Here is a 15009-nt window from a genome sequence, read left to right as displayed (position 1 = left end):
ATTTAAAATCATTATTCACATGTCTGTAATTTGTTAGAAGAAAAAAGCAGTTGGCAAAATGTGTTTGTGCTAAACTTTTATTTAGAAAAACAAGAACAATTCTTCAGAAACTCCCTCCCTATGCTGATCTAAACCAGAAAAACAGTCAATCACATAGAACATAAAACTGAAGCAACTCAAACTCAAGGTTGGCAGTTGCATTTGAAGGAAAAACAACTCCAAAAAAGAACAATTTTATTCTCTAAGCTACAAAACATAACTACTAGTCAAGTCAGAATGCAAATTTATAAATAAAAGAATCCACCAGTGTCTCTCTTTGAAGCACACACTTCACTTGCATTACAAATCCTTCCCCTTCTTCTTCCCTCCATACATACACTTCTTTTCAAGCACATCATAATGCAACTCTTAGTGCCCTTTCAAAAACAAATCTCTTCCTAATCGTAATTGTTGACGCGTTCCAATATCCAAATCTCTCTATTAATACAGGCGAGGAACATGTCGTCTTGCATGATTTCCAGGAAAGCAGTAACAAACTACCAGATGAGATATGATGCTTCACAGAGATTGCGAGTATTTGCAGGACAAAAAAATAAATCAGACTTTTAGAGGCCACTACAGAATCAAAAGGAAAGAAAGAAAAAGGCTGAGAGAGAGAATACAGGCAAGACCAAAGGGTGGTTGTCATGTTTTCACAACTAGAAGTTTTGCTCATAATATCGAGCACGCTTTCTGAGCTTTGCTCTTCTTTTTCTTCTGCTTTGGAGGTTGAAGTACAACCCTAATTGCTTGATCAAAAACTCCCTTCACATTCTGTATTTACATGATGTTCAAAAGCAAATTAATAATCCATAGCTGCAATTCAAAAACACTGGGATCGTACTAAAAAAAACAAAGAAAAAAATACACTAGGGTCAATCACATACGAATATAAATACCTGCTGAGTTTTTGAACTGCACTCGATGTATGCCGGAGCTCCGATCAGCTTCCTAAGCTCCTCTCCCTTGATATTGACAAGAAATAAAAATCATACCAACACGACAAAAGAAGAGGAAAGTTTGAAATGGAAAACCATTTAAAAGAAAATTTTACCTGAACTGTTGAGATGGGCACTGCACCAGGATGGTCAATGAAGAACTGCTGATCATCTCGAAGATCTACCTCATAAAAATCAATATCAGTGATAAACAACCCAGGGCAGTCACTGGTGGCACATGCCAACAACATTAAACAGCATAAATAGATCCAAATGCTGAATTAGAGATGAGAACAGACAAGGTCAAATACCATTTACTTGTAAAAATCTATCTTGTCTAGCAGCTAAGTAGAAGGAAACACAGAATTCTGTTGCCAGGAAACTGTTGGCATCACAATATTAAAAGTTCAATTCTATTTCTCCTTCTAACCTACAAGGTTTGATGAAAAGTTTTTTTCTTCTCTGCAGCAAGTGAAATCTAGGTTTATTCTAAGCCAATAAACAATATCCAGTAATCGAACTCTTCGGAATTACTTATGTTTTGGCCACAATACTAAACACATAACTGGTGGTGATGGAGAGTGGCAGACCCAAATATGATTTCAGTTCCTAATATCGGCAACCTTAATAACATGGACTCCCAGGACTAACATCTAGATAGCAAACGACATTTCCCATCTGATTTTTCATGTAATTTAAGGCCTCCAAAATTACTGATCAAGCATTCACAATCTCGCAGAAAAAAACATCCAATATACTTTCCATTAACTTGCAAACTACTGCTACCAAGCACAATACAATCATAATCATCGTGTTAACAAGGCATCAATTTTGGTATGGGTTTGGTTGATAAAAACTTCAAAAAGTATTGATGGAATGGTTGTTTGGGCTACTTAGTTGGAAAGTAATAGTCAAACCCCTGAAAACAGAATTTCAACTCCACAAGGAATTTTTGGAAGAATCATTTTTGTATTTTTCAGAATGATGCATCCTTTCTAAGACTTTCTATAATTATTCTACTTCAGGCTTTAAAGTTAAATGGAGAAAAAACAGTTCAACAGACATAATTTACATAACTTGACACTAGAAATTCTTAAGAAAAGAGCAGAACGATCCTAATCATTTCTCAATAAAGAGGAGACAGTATATTAACAAATGTGTTCTACAAGCTAGAGCTTGATTTCTTTAACCTGTTGTACTCATGTTGACTAGTGTTATACTAACAAGCATCGAAAGCTAAACAACAGGGTACTAGGCGACAGACACCAACCCAAATAAGTTATAACTTATAAGTACACAAGAGAGGCAGTCTTCAAATGTGCAATATACACTTAACAATGAGGAAACACAAAAAACACCAAGTATCCAACCCAAAGAAATTGTAATTCGCAAGTGCGCAGGAAAGGCAAAATTTCTTTAAATCCCAATTCCCAACACAGTCTCACAGAGAGAGGAAGAATTCCTCTTTTACGTATTCGATATAAAATAAGGAGGCCCCTGAGAACGTGGTTTACATTTAAATTTATTGCTCAGCTAAGTACTTGGTGCAGGTTCCTCCAAATGAGCTTGGCAGCCAACCACAGAAGTGAGGGTTTCGAAGCATTGCTTCATCTCCTTCAGTGTCAAAGTGAGGAGGACTCTATACTCTTTAGTGCGTTGGAGTTGAACAAGAGACTTTCGTGCGATGAGGTGATGGATGGGTCCTAGGTTTAGAGTAATATGCACTTGAAAGTTGAACAATTCACTCTTGAGCCTATTACTAGCTGAGTTTTGTACACTCCTTTTTCTTTAATTACTATAATTGGATGGTTGACTGGTAATCGCAGTTCTTTTATACAGGTCATTGGGGGTGGGTCTGTTTTTTTTGAGTTTCAGCTCCTCTGACAGCTCTATTGAACAGTATTTAGTTTATACTTGCATATAATGTTCCAACTTCTATCAATAAAATACACGAAAAAATTATCCAAGATAGGCAATCAAGATTAAGTGTTATCGGTAACCAGCAGAAATTGTTTATCAGGGCAGGCGTTTATCAATCTGATAATACTCACTAGAAATAGAAACAAAGCATACTTCTTAAAATGCAAAATGTCATTTCCTTTAAAAGACTTGAAAAAGAGAAATGATGGCACAGCCTAAACATACAGTATATAGAAACTACATCGACAAATAAGCCAAAGCCTAACGAGGAACAAATAATGTAAGATTCAAAGAACATAAGAAAAATCATTACCAAGCTTAGTTCCAACCAGAACAATAGGTACCCCTGGTGCATAATGCTTCAACTCTGGAATCCACTGAATATTATGCCAAAAGGATGGAAATAAAGCATTATTAACTATATATCAGGAACTAACAAAACATATATTCAGAACTGGGAAAAATCGTCTCTCTTTTACCTTTTTAGAAACATTTTCATAGCTGGCCTTGCTAATGAGAGAGAATGCCAATATAAAAACATCTGCCCCACGATAACTCAAAGGCCTTAGTCGGTTATAATCCTCCTGTCCTGTTCCATAGACCACCAAATTCAATCCCAAGAAAGAAACTAGGAGCACTCAAAAAGGAAGAGAAAATAGATTAGAAATATACCAGCTGTATCCCATAACCCTAAGTTAACAGTGCTCCCATTCACAACCACATTTGCACTGAAATTGTCGAAAACTGTAGGGACATAATCCTACATTCCAGCACATTTCAAAAGGATAAAAAATGTAAGCTGCTAATAACAGGATATAACCAAGCAACTATGACTTAAAAAAGAAAGAAACGATTCAAGAGGAAAGTACTAAATAAAGGCAACATTCAAAAGATTATATCAATTTAAAAAAAAAAAACATAGAAAATATTAAAAATATCCATGCGTTCATTCAATTTCTGCAACCCAATCATAGACCACACCTTTTACATCGAACTCTTATAAAACAAAACGCGAAATCAGAACAACTGGCAAAAGCAAATGTAATATTAAAAAAACAAAATCTTAAAAGCTAATTTATAATACTCCCACCGACTAGAATACTCATAGATCCCAAATTTACCGACAATTGTTTTCACTGGGCACATTATAATATATTATCGGTCATATACGTGGATCCCAATTCCCTCCCAGCACAGAGAGGGAAATTGGAAACGATGTTAATTTCATAATTCATCGGCATCAATCGAAAGCATTAGACAAACCAACAAATGAGACGCAACAGAAATTAAGAAAGGGAAAAGATAATGGGAAGAAAGGAGGAGAGACGACTCACAGTAGGGAAGGTGTTGCTGGTATAGGAGATAAGGAGACAAGTCTTGCCCACAGCTCCATCGCCAACGGTGACGCACTTGATGAACCTTGAAGCGCTCATTGTTGAGAACCCAATAAAGAAAAGAAAAGAAAACGCCTCAGATCGTGAACCTGAGGACAAAGAAACAAGCCTCTACTTCGACTCCGTGTTTTGTCGAGTTCCTCCTCCTGCTGTTCCTGTTCGTCAATTGCGCATCTAAAAAATTGAAAAAAGAAAGCAGAAAATTCAACAAAACCCTAAATTGAAAAGTGGGAAATGGAAAGAGAAAAAGAGAGAACCAAAATGGGGAAATGGGAGCTCAAAAACCTTGGAATCAGAGGGAAAGAGAGAGAGTATGGAGGAGGAATTGAGAAAATTGCAGAGAGAGAAAGAGAGAGAGGAGAGAGAAAGCTTGTGGCCGGGAAATAATGCCGATGAAGCGTTCGTTGAGCAAACCAATCTTCGCCAACAAACCTTGGTTGGTTGAGCTCTTTTTTTTTTCTCCTCCCTTTATTTTATTTTATATTTCATATATATATAAATTATTTATTTTTTACTTAGTTCATAGTTTCAAAACGTTTATTTTTTTCTCCTGTAGTTCATTTTAGCCGTGATATTTTTAAAATATTTGTTATGTCTCTATCTTTCTAAGACTGACAATTTGATCCTTACTTGTAAAATTTTACATATCATGGAGGAAATCTTTTAATACAAAGTTATGATTATATTTCAAGAAACTTAGTGGATTAAAATTATGATGGAAAGAAATGAGATAAAAATATAAATGAAGGATCAAGAAGGATCACTTTTAAAGAGTATAAAATCAAAATAGACATTTTGAAATACGTGGTTAAAATAAAAAAAGTTAAGAGTAGGATGAATAAAATAGTATATATTTTTTTTAACGGAATTAAATTATGGATTTGGTGGAAATAATTCTTAAAGTTTTAATTTAATTTAGTTATTGTTATTTAAGTTTAGTTTAGTTTCAATTAAATTATATATATATGTTTTTTTTGTTTTTTTTTTGTCTCTATACTTTTAAAACGTCCATTTTTGTCTCTATATTTTCAATGTTTATTTATTTTAATACATGAACTTTCAGACATTCGTTTTGGTTCCAATACTTTAAAAAAGTGACATTTGTGGTACGACACTTCATCACAAAATTTAATGAAATGTAGCCATAAAATTGATCAAAGAGTTTCTACTGTATATACTGTTTATGTTAAAATTTTACGGACAATGACTAAAATAGTCACTTTTAAAAAGCCTAGAGACCAAAACATAAATTTTGCAAACATAAGGATTAGAATCAACAAAAGTTAAAAAACAATAACAAAAAATAAACATTTTAAAAAAATATATGCACCAAAACAAATCGTACATAAATCAAAATAATATTTAAATTTTGAAATTATTTTCAAACTATAGAAATAAATTTGTAATAGAACTAAAGTTTTAGTATGTCCATGTCCTTCAAGGCGATGGATTTTGGGGCTTTTGCTTTGCTGTCCTATATAACTCTGTTTTTCAGTAATGCGTAATTTCTTATAAAAAAAATTGGAAGACATCTAAAAGAATATTTAATTGAGAAATTTTGATTTTCTTTGCTTAAAAAAAAATGCAAAAGAAAATTTCTAATTGATTTTCCACAATAGGTATGCACTAATAAATTATGTCTGTTAGTTATAATGATTTGAACATGTTGTATTAATTTGAGAAAAAGAAGACAGGCAGTTTCGAAATAAATAGTTAAAGCAAAAGACAGCAAATATATATAATATATTTTTTATGTTTTTTTTTCCTTCTGTTAAACAACAAATTGTTTTATATTAGTAACATACCTTAAATTTTAGCTTGTCAAAATATTTGATTAGGCTAGTTAATATATTCATAAAAAAAAATTAGTTTTCTGTGCAATAATGCTCCATGTTATACAATTTATTGGAATTATGGATGGGTATACTCTCATTGCTAGATTAGCTACATTTTGAAAAAAATTACTTTAAATTTGAGGTAGCTTCAATTCATTTTTGTCTAATAAATTCATTAATGATCTATTAAATAAAAAGTTGAAAATTTAGGAACTTATTAGACAATGTTTAAAGTTCAGATCCTATTAGACATAGCCTTGACATCAAACTTGTAATTTAACCAGCGGGAAAAAGAAAAGAAAATATATGATAGAAATTTATTTCCCAAAGTAGTTCATTCACAACCCTAGAATGGTGGATCTTGTGCAAAAAGCACATAGCATTACCATAGATTATAGATCACTCATCACATGGATTTTCCAATAAATATATAATGAAGACTAATAAAGCTAAGTAAGGGGAAGCAGCGCCAGGGAAATATCATAGAAAGATATGGTACAAAACTTACACACAGGTTGGAACAATCTCTTCTAGGATCTTATAAATTAAGACTTGCAAAATGAATGAAGCGTCTCGTCCAATGCTTTCCTGTCGTAATCCCCGGTGAAAATGCAGTTTCCTAGAGGACCTTTCAGGAGGATTAGCCTTAGTAGCCCGTCAGCAACCTTCTTGTCGACCTGCCATGCAAATCAAGCTCAGAATCGAGAAAGATGAGCATAGGAATAGAGAGGAACATCCTAAATCACTTACCGCCATTATCGATTTGAACATCTCCACCGTCATGGTTTCTGGAGGTGCAGTAGGTAGCTTGGCCTGTTCTAGAATGGCATGAACTCTGTTCACAATCGTATCATCAATCCATCCGAGACGATACGACATGTCGACTGCCATTACCTGAAAATTGGCAAAGAAGCCCCCGACAGAGTGACACTCAGAATTGGTATATATGAAGTAGAATGCAGAAACCATTTGAACTTAACAATGCAATACCGTGCCAACTGCAACAGCTTCTCCATGGAGCCATTGACCATACCCGAACCCAGTTTCTATTGCCTATAGAACATAGCACATAATGAAAAGATAAGATTCAATGAACAAAAAGTGAACTGCACACAAAATTCTATTTTTCAAACAAGATAAGAGAAATATCAAAGTTCAAGTCGAACTTGAGAAGTGGCGGAGGTATATTTTGACTCAGAATAAACATAGAAGATGGAATTGACAAACAAACAATATCTTGATGAGCTTACAGCAAGTCCCATAAGAAACATAAAATCTTCACCACATAGCATCACAGTAGTCAACAACTATGTGTCTAAAATAAGAAAGTATTGAAATAGATGTGGTGATCGAAATCGGTATGCTTCAACAATCTATTCTTCATTGCCTCAGTAGTCAGTAGTGTTTCAAGCCATATTAACAGAGTGGATGAACAGAACTTACATGTCCGAATGTGTGGCCCAAGTTCAGGGTTGCCCTTAGTCCACTTTCCTTCTCATCCAATGATACAACCTCAGCTTTGTTCTCACATGAACGTTTTATCGCATAAGCTAAGGTGGCTGGATCCCTACAACAAGCCAACGGATTAAAAATTTTCAGTAAAAAATCGATGTAAATATCAGAAGATAGAAAGAGAAGCAGTTTAACAAAACACAAGATAAACAGAACGGAAATGGAATCTGCAAAATGAGTGTATATCTGATGAAAATAACTACACATGTGAAAGGACTCTAGAGAGAACAGATGAAATTCATAATATTTTAGGTACCAAAGTAAACAATTCATTTTCAGATATGTCAAGAGAATAATAGGAGAACATATATAAGTTCCGCTTTTGTTGAAAATAGATTAAAAGGATTAAAGTTATCCCAATGTAACAAATTAATTTTTAAGTTTTGTGTTGATTTGACATGGTTTGGGAGCATGAGGTTCTCCGTTCTCTAAGTTCAAATTCCAACTATGTATCTCCTTCTCCTCTACATATGTCGGGACCTTGTGAACCAAACTAATACCTGAATCACCTATTAACAACTTCATTGGGACCTCGTGAATCAAACTAATATCTGAGTCATCTATTAGCAACTTCAACTACATGTGTTGGAACCTGTGAATCAAACTAATATTTGAGTCACATATGTACTTAAACTTTGGGATCTAGTAATGAAATTTCACTAGAATACATAAATGAAAGTCAATTTATCTTCATTATAAATGCTTCAGCAGGAATATAAGCATATGGAAAAGTAAATAAAAAATATTTCACACACGCACCTCGCCATTAATGATGGCATATTCTTCTCCTGCCATTCAAAAAACTCGGCATCCCTGATAAGCCCATACTTAATGACCTCAGCAAACCCAGAAGCCAGTTCCCTATCAGGTAGTGTGTTTAATGTATCCGTGTCTACAACAACACATTGAGGTTGGTAAAATGCACCAATCAAGTTCTTCCCCAGACGGTGATTTATCCCCGTCTTTCCCCCAACAGAAGAGTCTACCTAGAACAAGCAGACGAGAACAAGAAAAGTTAAAGAAAGGTTCATCTCAAGTTTAAAAAAGAACAGTTCAGAAAAGCCGCATACTTGGGCCATAACAGTGGTGGGAATCTGTATAAAGTTAACCCCTCGGAGGAAAGAAGCAGCAGCATAACCACACATGTCACCAATGACACCACCACCAAGTGCCACGAAAGTACAACGCCGATCAAGCCGCGACTCAATAGCCTTATCAAAGACTTTCATGAGTGTGTCCTACTGATTCAATATCGTGGTTAGTTTGCCCCCTTAGTTCGTCTTAGATTAAACAAAATTATATTAAAAAGTTAATGATTTTGAATTTTTCTCTCTATTTTCAGAATAAATTGGAATGCAAAAATGGCTAATGTAAACTACCCACCATATCCTTATACTTCTCACCATCTGGTAAAACCACGCTTTCAACTGAAACATTAGGATTCCCAACAGTTAAAGCTTCAGTAACTTTATCTAAATACAATGGTGCAACCGTATCATTCGTGACTATAAGAACTCTCTTCCCATGAACATGCCTGTAAATTATCAAGACCAGCATAGATGAGGACATATGTACGATTTGGAAAGAAACCCAATGCCTCATAAAATGATTCAATTCCACTAATTAATTTCAAGCTCTTATGAAACAGTATGAGTACCTCTGGAGAATCTCAGGCTGATCGAGAAGACCGGAGCCTATATAAATCGGATAGCTCCGGTCACCCAAATCCACTTCAACAATCGTAGGAGCAGAAGAAGCAGTTTTAGTCGACGACTGATCCATAGTTTGAGCAGCGGTAGCCCAAATCTTCCCTCTCATCGGCCTCGGATTAAGCCCAGAAAACCCGTTACGATTCAGCTCGATCCTAACCGGCGAGGAGCGGAGAGAGACCAAATTACGATCGCCGATGGGAATACGGCGGAGTTTGGAGAATGAACATTTGACGCCGCGGTCACAAGAGGGAGAAACACAGAAGGAATTCGAAAGGGAAGCCATGAATCGGAATCTGGGTCGTCTTCCGGGGGATTTGTGGCGGCGGAATTGGATCGGCGGCGGAGAATTGGGAGGAGTTGGTGGAGAAATGAGGCATTGTAAAGGAAGAGGGGCGGGCTGTGCGCGGTTGGCTTTCAGTGGTGGCGGGCGGGTTAGGTGGGCGGGTCAAGGTTGGTAAAAGAACTTACAATTATATCGCGAGAAGTTCCCGATTACGAGATATGTCTCGTGCGATATTGATGAGAATTTTACGAATATTGGAGGCCCTTATTTATTTATTAAAATTGGGTTGTTGTAGAACAAAATAAAAGACACTAGACCGGCATTAAATTTTTATCCCAACGTCGTCGTTTAATTAATATTCTCCTATGTTCACGGATTGGGAATAGATATAAAAGATAAATTGATATTTATATTGTATCATACAAAAATGGATGAAATATTAAAAAATATCAACAAAATATTAATAACCAAAGTTTTCAATTGATTTATTTTTAAATAAAATGCTAATTAATTTCTTATTTTAAATAAATATTTCTCTCCCTTATAAATGACGAATCGTGCAGAATTGTTATAGAAAAAGGGTTTGTTATAACAATTTTGTCTTTTTTATTATGGTCCATGTGAAAGAAATGTACTAATTTAGTAGAAGGCAAAAAATACAGTGATTGTGAATTGAGAGAGAGAATATATTTCGATCCCTTCGACATTTCTGTGATTTTATGGACCTCTAGATTGGTGGACTGGAGAAGGGGTAATAAAGCTACTCCACCGAACTAATATTGGTATTAAAAATTGATATATGTCATCTCTTAACGCGTCGTTTCTTAAAAAAAGCATGCAATACTATATAGATAGGTGGTCTCTTATGAGACGACCTACTGCGATCGTCATAAATAAGCTAAGGATAGAGGTATATAAGTTTCAAATTAACATTATTTTGAAAATAAGTTTAAAAATTAACAATATTAAAAAAATCACTTTTTATCGATGCGAGAATCTTAAGGAAAAACATCCATCTTTTTTTATTTTCTTAAAAAAACAATCTGAATAAAACCACAATATATACTAAGTCTATGAATAACAAGGAATCAAATAATCCCGCATAGGATGAACCATTTATTATTAATTTTTCTTTTAGTTCAACAAATCAATTGAGCTATTTTAAATCAAAAGATGAAACTTCGTCATCGTTTATTGTTTTTCTAACGAGAGAAAGAACCAAACTAACATGCTCCACCTCCCTTGTATCAGCTTCCATGATTTCTCCAAACTTTTGAAACAATGGCTCTATGACATCTCCTCCAAAATGGTTTCTTATCATCGACTCATTCACTGCTCTAATGGCCTTAGCCATTTGTTGGGTTGTTCTTCTCCTTCTATTGTAACTCATGATAGTCTTCTCCTCTCCATCGCCATAGTCTCTGATCACACCAGCCCATGGCAGAGCAATTATCTCCACGCTCTCTATTCTGAACGACCCTTCTCTCTCTATCTCTTTTTTCACATCCTCGACATATGGTTCATAGTACGGAGTGTTGTAGTTGTCTAGTTTTTCCTCCTCGATAAGCCCCTGAAGGAGATAAGATCACGAGTATATAAGTCGAAGACAACATCTTCGTTAAAAAAAAACTCTTTTAGATGAATCAAAATCACGAATTGAGAGCAGATGACAGAGAGACATAAATTTTGAAAAGAGAGTTCAAGATTATACGAACTCTCTAAATCTTAATTTTGGTAATGCATGAAGTTTTATTATTTCGAATATTGAAAATAGAAAATCCAAATTTGTTGATATCCACTCTCCATATCTTGTTCAAATATGCAATGCATTTAATATAAAACTTAAGTATTTACCGGTAAGTAGATATCTCTTATTTACCTTTCTAAAAATTTGACAAAAGAGATGAATGCATGTATAAAGGAAGAAAGTGAAAATAAAATAAATAGTCACCGATTGTATCTTTTTTCAACACCTTTTTTTTTTTCATTTTTGATATCTATATATAAGTGTTCAAAAGATAGTAAGCTTACGTGCCCGACAAATCTTTCGAGACAACCATGGTACCTAATCCCTACAACATTTGATAATTAAAAGTTCTGTAGAATTTTAATATCTTAGGTAGGCGGTGACGGACTTGAGATTTAAACCTCTTTCAAATTCTCGAACCAAGAAGAGAAGGGGAAGAAATATGTGTACATAATACCTGATGAACCAAAGCTTGAAAAGCTTGTCCCAAGTAATCCCAAAGAAGGCAAGTTTCATCAGTGCATGGATCTGAGTCTCTTCTTCCTCTGAAAGTTAATACCATGCGCCCTCCACCCACAACTTCTTTTGATCTTGCCTTCAAAAAACAACTGAAATCCTTCTTGAACTGTCCAAAATATGCCTCTATTACTGCCCTTGGACTTGTCTTTGATATGAAGATCTTCCCTTTGTTTCTGATCTCATTCAACTCTGCAGGTACCTGTTTCAAATTTCTCTCTCACTGTTCCAAATCGAAGCGGGACGAACAACAATGACACGAAATGTATGCCGACCGTGAACAAAATCATATGAGTACACTCAACGTGAACGTGTATTAATTGGCCGGGTAGCTATTGTTAAACCGTGTAGAATAATACTTTATGAAATGGGCCCGGAAGATCGAGGAGATAAAAATAGGATCACTGTAATTGGAGTTTGTTGCATGGGCTACTGTAACTAGCACAAGGCGACCTCAAAGTACACTATAAGAATTTTTGGCACCGACGACATCGGGAGAAGCTGGTTGTTTTCTTGATGCTTTTATATTTTAATCTCCTAACGTTTTTTCTTGCTTTGACAAAAGAATAACGTAGCCTGCGAAGAAAATGTGAATTTTATCTCGACATTTTTATAAGTGTCGGAAAAAGCGTCTTCTCCCGACAATTTTTCAAAACGTCGGCAAAAGTAAAATACAAAATATATCACAATACTTTTGAGAAAACTAAACCTTGAGAAAAGATGATAAATATATTTGAATATATGTATTCTAGTCATTGTTTTTTTTTTCCTTAAAATCAATTATAAAATTGTCCATCTAATAATTAGTATAGAGTTTAAAAATTTAAACATCAAAATAATTTTTTTGAGATTTGAATTTCAACTTCAGCGCCATGCGCTTTGCTTCGCTTTATATTTATAGAAGAGAGAGACCGTTGTCTTGAGAGTGAAAAGCAAGCGCAAGCGATAGAAAGTCTCGTCCCTCGCGCGAAAGTCTTGATCTATTAAGCTAAACTCTTATTCACGATTAAAAATAATTATTTTAAAGTTTTAGAGGAATAAAAATGAAATTTAATTCTTATAATTTAAACTTTTGATCTTCTATACTCTATATGGTGTTTTAAACAACCTAATAAAATTATGTTCGGGGATAATTGAAAGATATTATTTTGAAAAATAATTTTGTGATTTTTAGAACATAAAAGTCAATGGAGTATAAACAACCTAATGAAATTATGTTAGGGGATAATTGATAGATATTATTTTGGAAAATAATTTTGTGATTTTTAGAAAAAAAAGTCTAACACAAAAAACATACTTGGGTAAATATCTTTTATAAAATGATATTATTTTGTTTTCTTTAATTTGTTTGTAGAGAACAAAGACGGCCTTCTTCTTCTTTATATAGAACCATGAACTATGGTTATTTTTATTTGTTCAATCATCCAAAAACAACTCTTATATTAAAACATTTTGAAAAAGACAAAATATATATATATATATATATATATTTTTTTTTTCAAAAAATGACAAAAATGAAAAGCTTGTTTCTCAAAAGATAGTGCAATGAATCTTGACTGAAGAATATGTTGGATTGATTGATAAAATCCTCACATAAGTTTTTGGAATAATACTAAAGAACTACCAATTTTTTATAGTAAACACCAATAAAAATGGGATAATTTTTCAATTTATTTTTTTGTATTTCTCTTGTATACTTATAAAAAATTTGATGATGATCAAAAGAAAAGATGGGTACAGATCAATGTATTTATTGACAAAATAGGATAATTAAGAATCAAATATGTTCTCGATCAGAAGATGGGATAATACTACAGGAAAAAAAAACCTTCTTAATGATACTCAATCTTCAATATTTTTATCACAAGCTTCCAAATAAACATTTTCAAGATCTAGAAATAAAAATAAAATAATCTTAGCTCAACTGATAGGAACGGGGCTGAATCATTGACTTTTAGACTAAACTATACTCAATTGACAATAATTCTTATTTATAAAGGAAATTTTTCTTACCCAGTCTCTTTACATATATTTCTGACTAAAAAGTCTAGATTCGAATCGTCATTGCTAAAAAGAAGGTAAAACTATGTTAAAAAAAGTTGTGATTAACTTTGTGGTAAGTTCAATACAAAAATTCTTACGGTCTCTCGGGTCTAGGTTTTCGGGACGGGTGTGGGTACTCTAGGTATACGAGAACAAAGCTCCGACTCTGGATTCTCGAAAAAAAAACAAAGATGTGTGATGCAGAAACTGACCTGAGACAGCCAATGGAGACTGGAAGAGGAGTGCACAAAATGGAGAGTATTAGAAGGAAAAAGCCTGCCATAGAAAGATCCAGGAATTCCACCAACGAAACAATCACCAACAAATCCATTCTCCTCCGACAAGGCGGCGAAAACAGAGTTGAAATCGTTCCCCGGAAGGTCGTTCAGAAACACCATGAGCTCCGGCGGAGCCACCCCGGCGCAGCGGCGGCGAATGAGGGTGGCGATCTCGGAGACCGCGAAGAGCGCGTTGGGACCCGAGGAGCAGCCGAGATCGGCGACGGCGACGGTGGAGGGCAAATTGGTGCTGCACAGGGCGGCGACGGCGCGGCGGAGCAGAGGAAGCGATCCGCACTGGTACTTGCTCTGGGAGACTGAATTCGTGGCGTAGCTTTGTTCGCCGATTCCTTCGTTCATTCGAAGAATTTTTGGCGTTTCCAAATTCTTCTCCATTCATCAGTTTCTCTGATCTCTCTCACTGTGTAGTGATTATCGAGATTCTCTCTCTCTCAAAATTTGATCATTGACTTTAATATAAACCATGGATGGCATATTTAAAATAAATAATTAAGGAGCCAAGATTTAATTTCTGGACTCAAATTTATAACTAGTAAGACTTTTTAGTTATACATTTTATAATAATTTAGTCATTAATGTTTAATAATTTACTATCGTAATTGTTTTGTATAGAAATTAACTTTTTTAATACAACAAAGGTAGTGGATGAGAATGGAAGATCTGATTGATATAATGTCTTTATTTTTAACGGTTGAAGTGAATTTTTTAATTTTTATTATTACCAGTGTTGCTAATCACAAATTGTATTTTGCATAACATGTTGTGTTATAA

The 15009-nt window shown here is 34.5% G+C and overlaps 3 protein-coding genes across 3 annotated transcripts; all 3 read right to left on the bottom strand.

Annotated features, from left to right (window-relative positions):
• Nucleotides 1-217: 217 nt before the first annotated feature.
• Nucleotides 218-4758, bottom strand: LOC111014832 (rac-like GTP-binding protein ARAC1). Its single transcript, XM_022289669.2, has 8 exons — nt 4577-4758; nt 4232-4465; nt 3570-3657; nt 3377-3486; nt 3211-3274; nt 1094-1158; nt 939-1004; nt 218-813 (listed from the first exon to the last, which is right to left on the bottom strand). The coding sequence occupies exons 2-8, from the start codon at nt 4328-4330 to the stop codon at nt 712-714; spliced, it is 594 nt and encodes a 197-aa protein (XP_022145361.1). The 5' UTR covers nt 4331-4465; nt 4577-4758; the 3' UTR covers nt 218-711.
• Nucleotides 4759-6419: 1661 nt separating this feature from the next.
• On the bottom strand, nt 6420-9759 carry LOC111014869 (3-dehydroquinate synthase). Its single transcript, XM_022289731.2, has 8 exons — nt 9296-9759; nt 9022-9172; nt 8709-8876; nt 8398-8624; nt 7570-7693; nt 7117-7179; nt 6877-7020; nt 6420-6803 (listed from the first exon to the last, which is right to left on the bottom strand). Exons 1-8 carry the CDS (start codon nt 9631-9633, stop codon nt 6672-6674), a joined length of 1347 nt encoding a protein of 448 aa, XP_022145423.1. The 5' UTR covers nt 9634-9759; the 3' UTR covers nt 6420-6671.
• A 962-nt stretch (nt 9760-10721) lies between these two features.
• LOC111014862 (putative methyltransferase TCM_000168) lies at nt 10722-14714 on the bottom strand. The gene is made up of 3 exons (XM_022289718.2): nt 14152-14714; nt 11838-12098; nt 10722-11203 (listed from the first exon to the last, which is right to left on the bottom strand). Exons 1-3 carry the CDS (start codon nt 14611-14613, stop codon nt 10790-10792), a joined length of 1137 nt encoding a protein of 378 aa, XP_022145410.1. The 5' UTR covers nt 14614-14714; the 3' UTR covers nt 10722-10789.
• Nucleotides 14715-15009: the final 295 nt, after the last annotated feature.

This window comes from Momordica charantia, assembly GCF_013281855.1.
Source record: "Momordica charantia cultivar OHB3-1 chromosome 10 unlocalized genomic scaffold, Mcharantia_2.0 BLBB01000010.1, whole genome shotgun sequence".
NCBI lineage: Eukaryota > Viridiplantae > Streptophyta > Magnoliopsida > Cucurbitales > Cucurbitaceae > Momordica > Momordica charantia.
The sequence above is the reverse complement of the archived record's forward strand: the minus strand, read 5'-3'. Positions and strand labels throughout refer to the sequence as shown.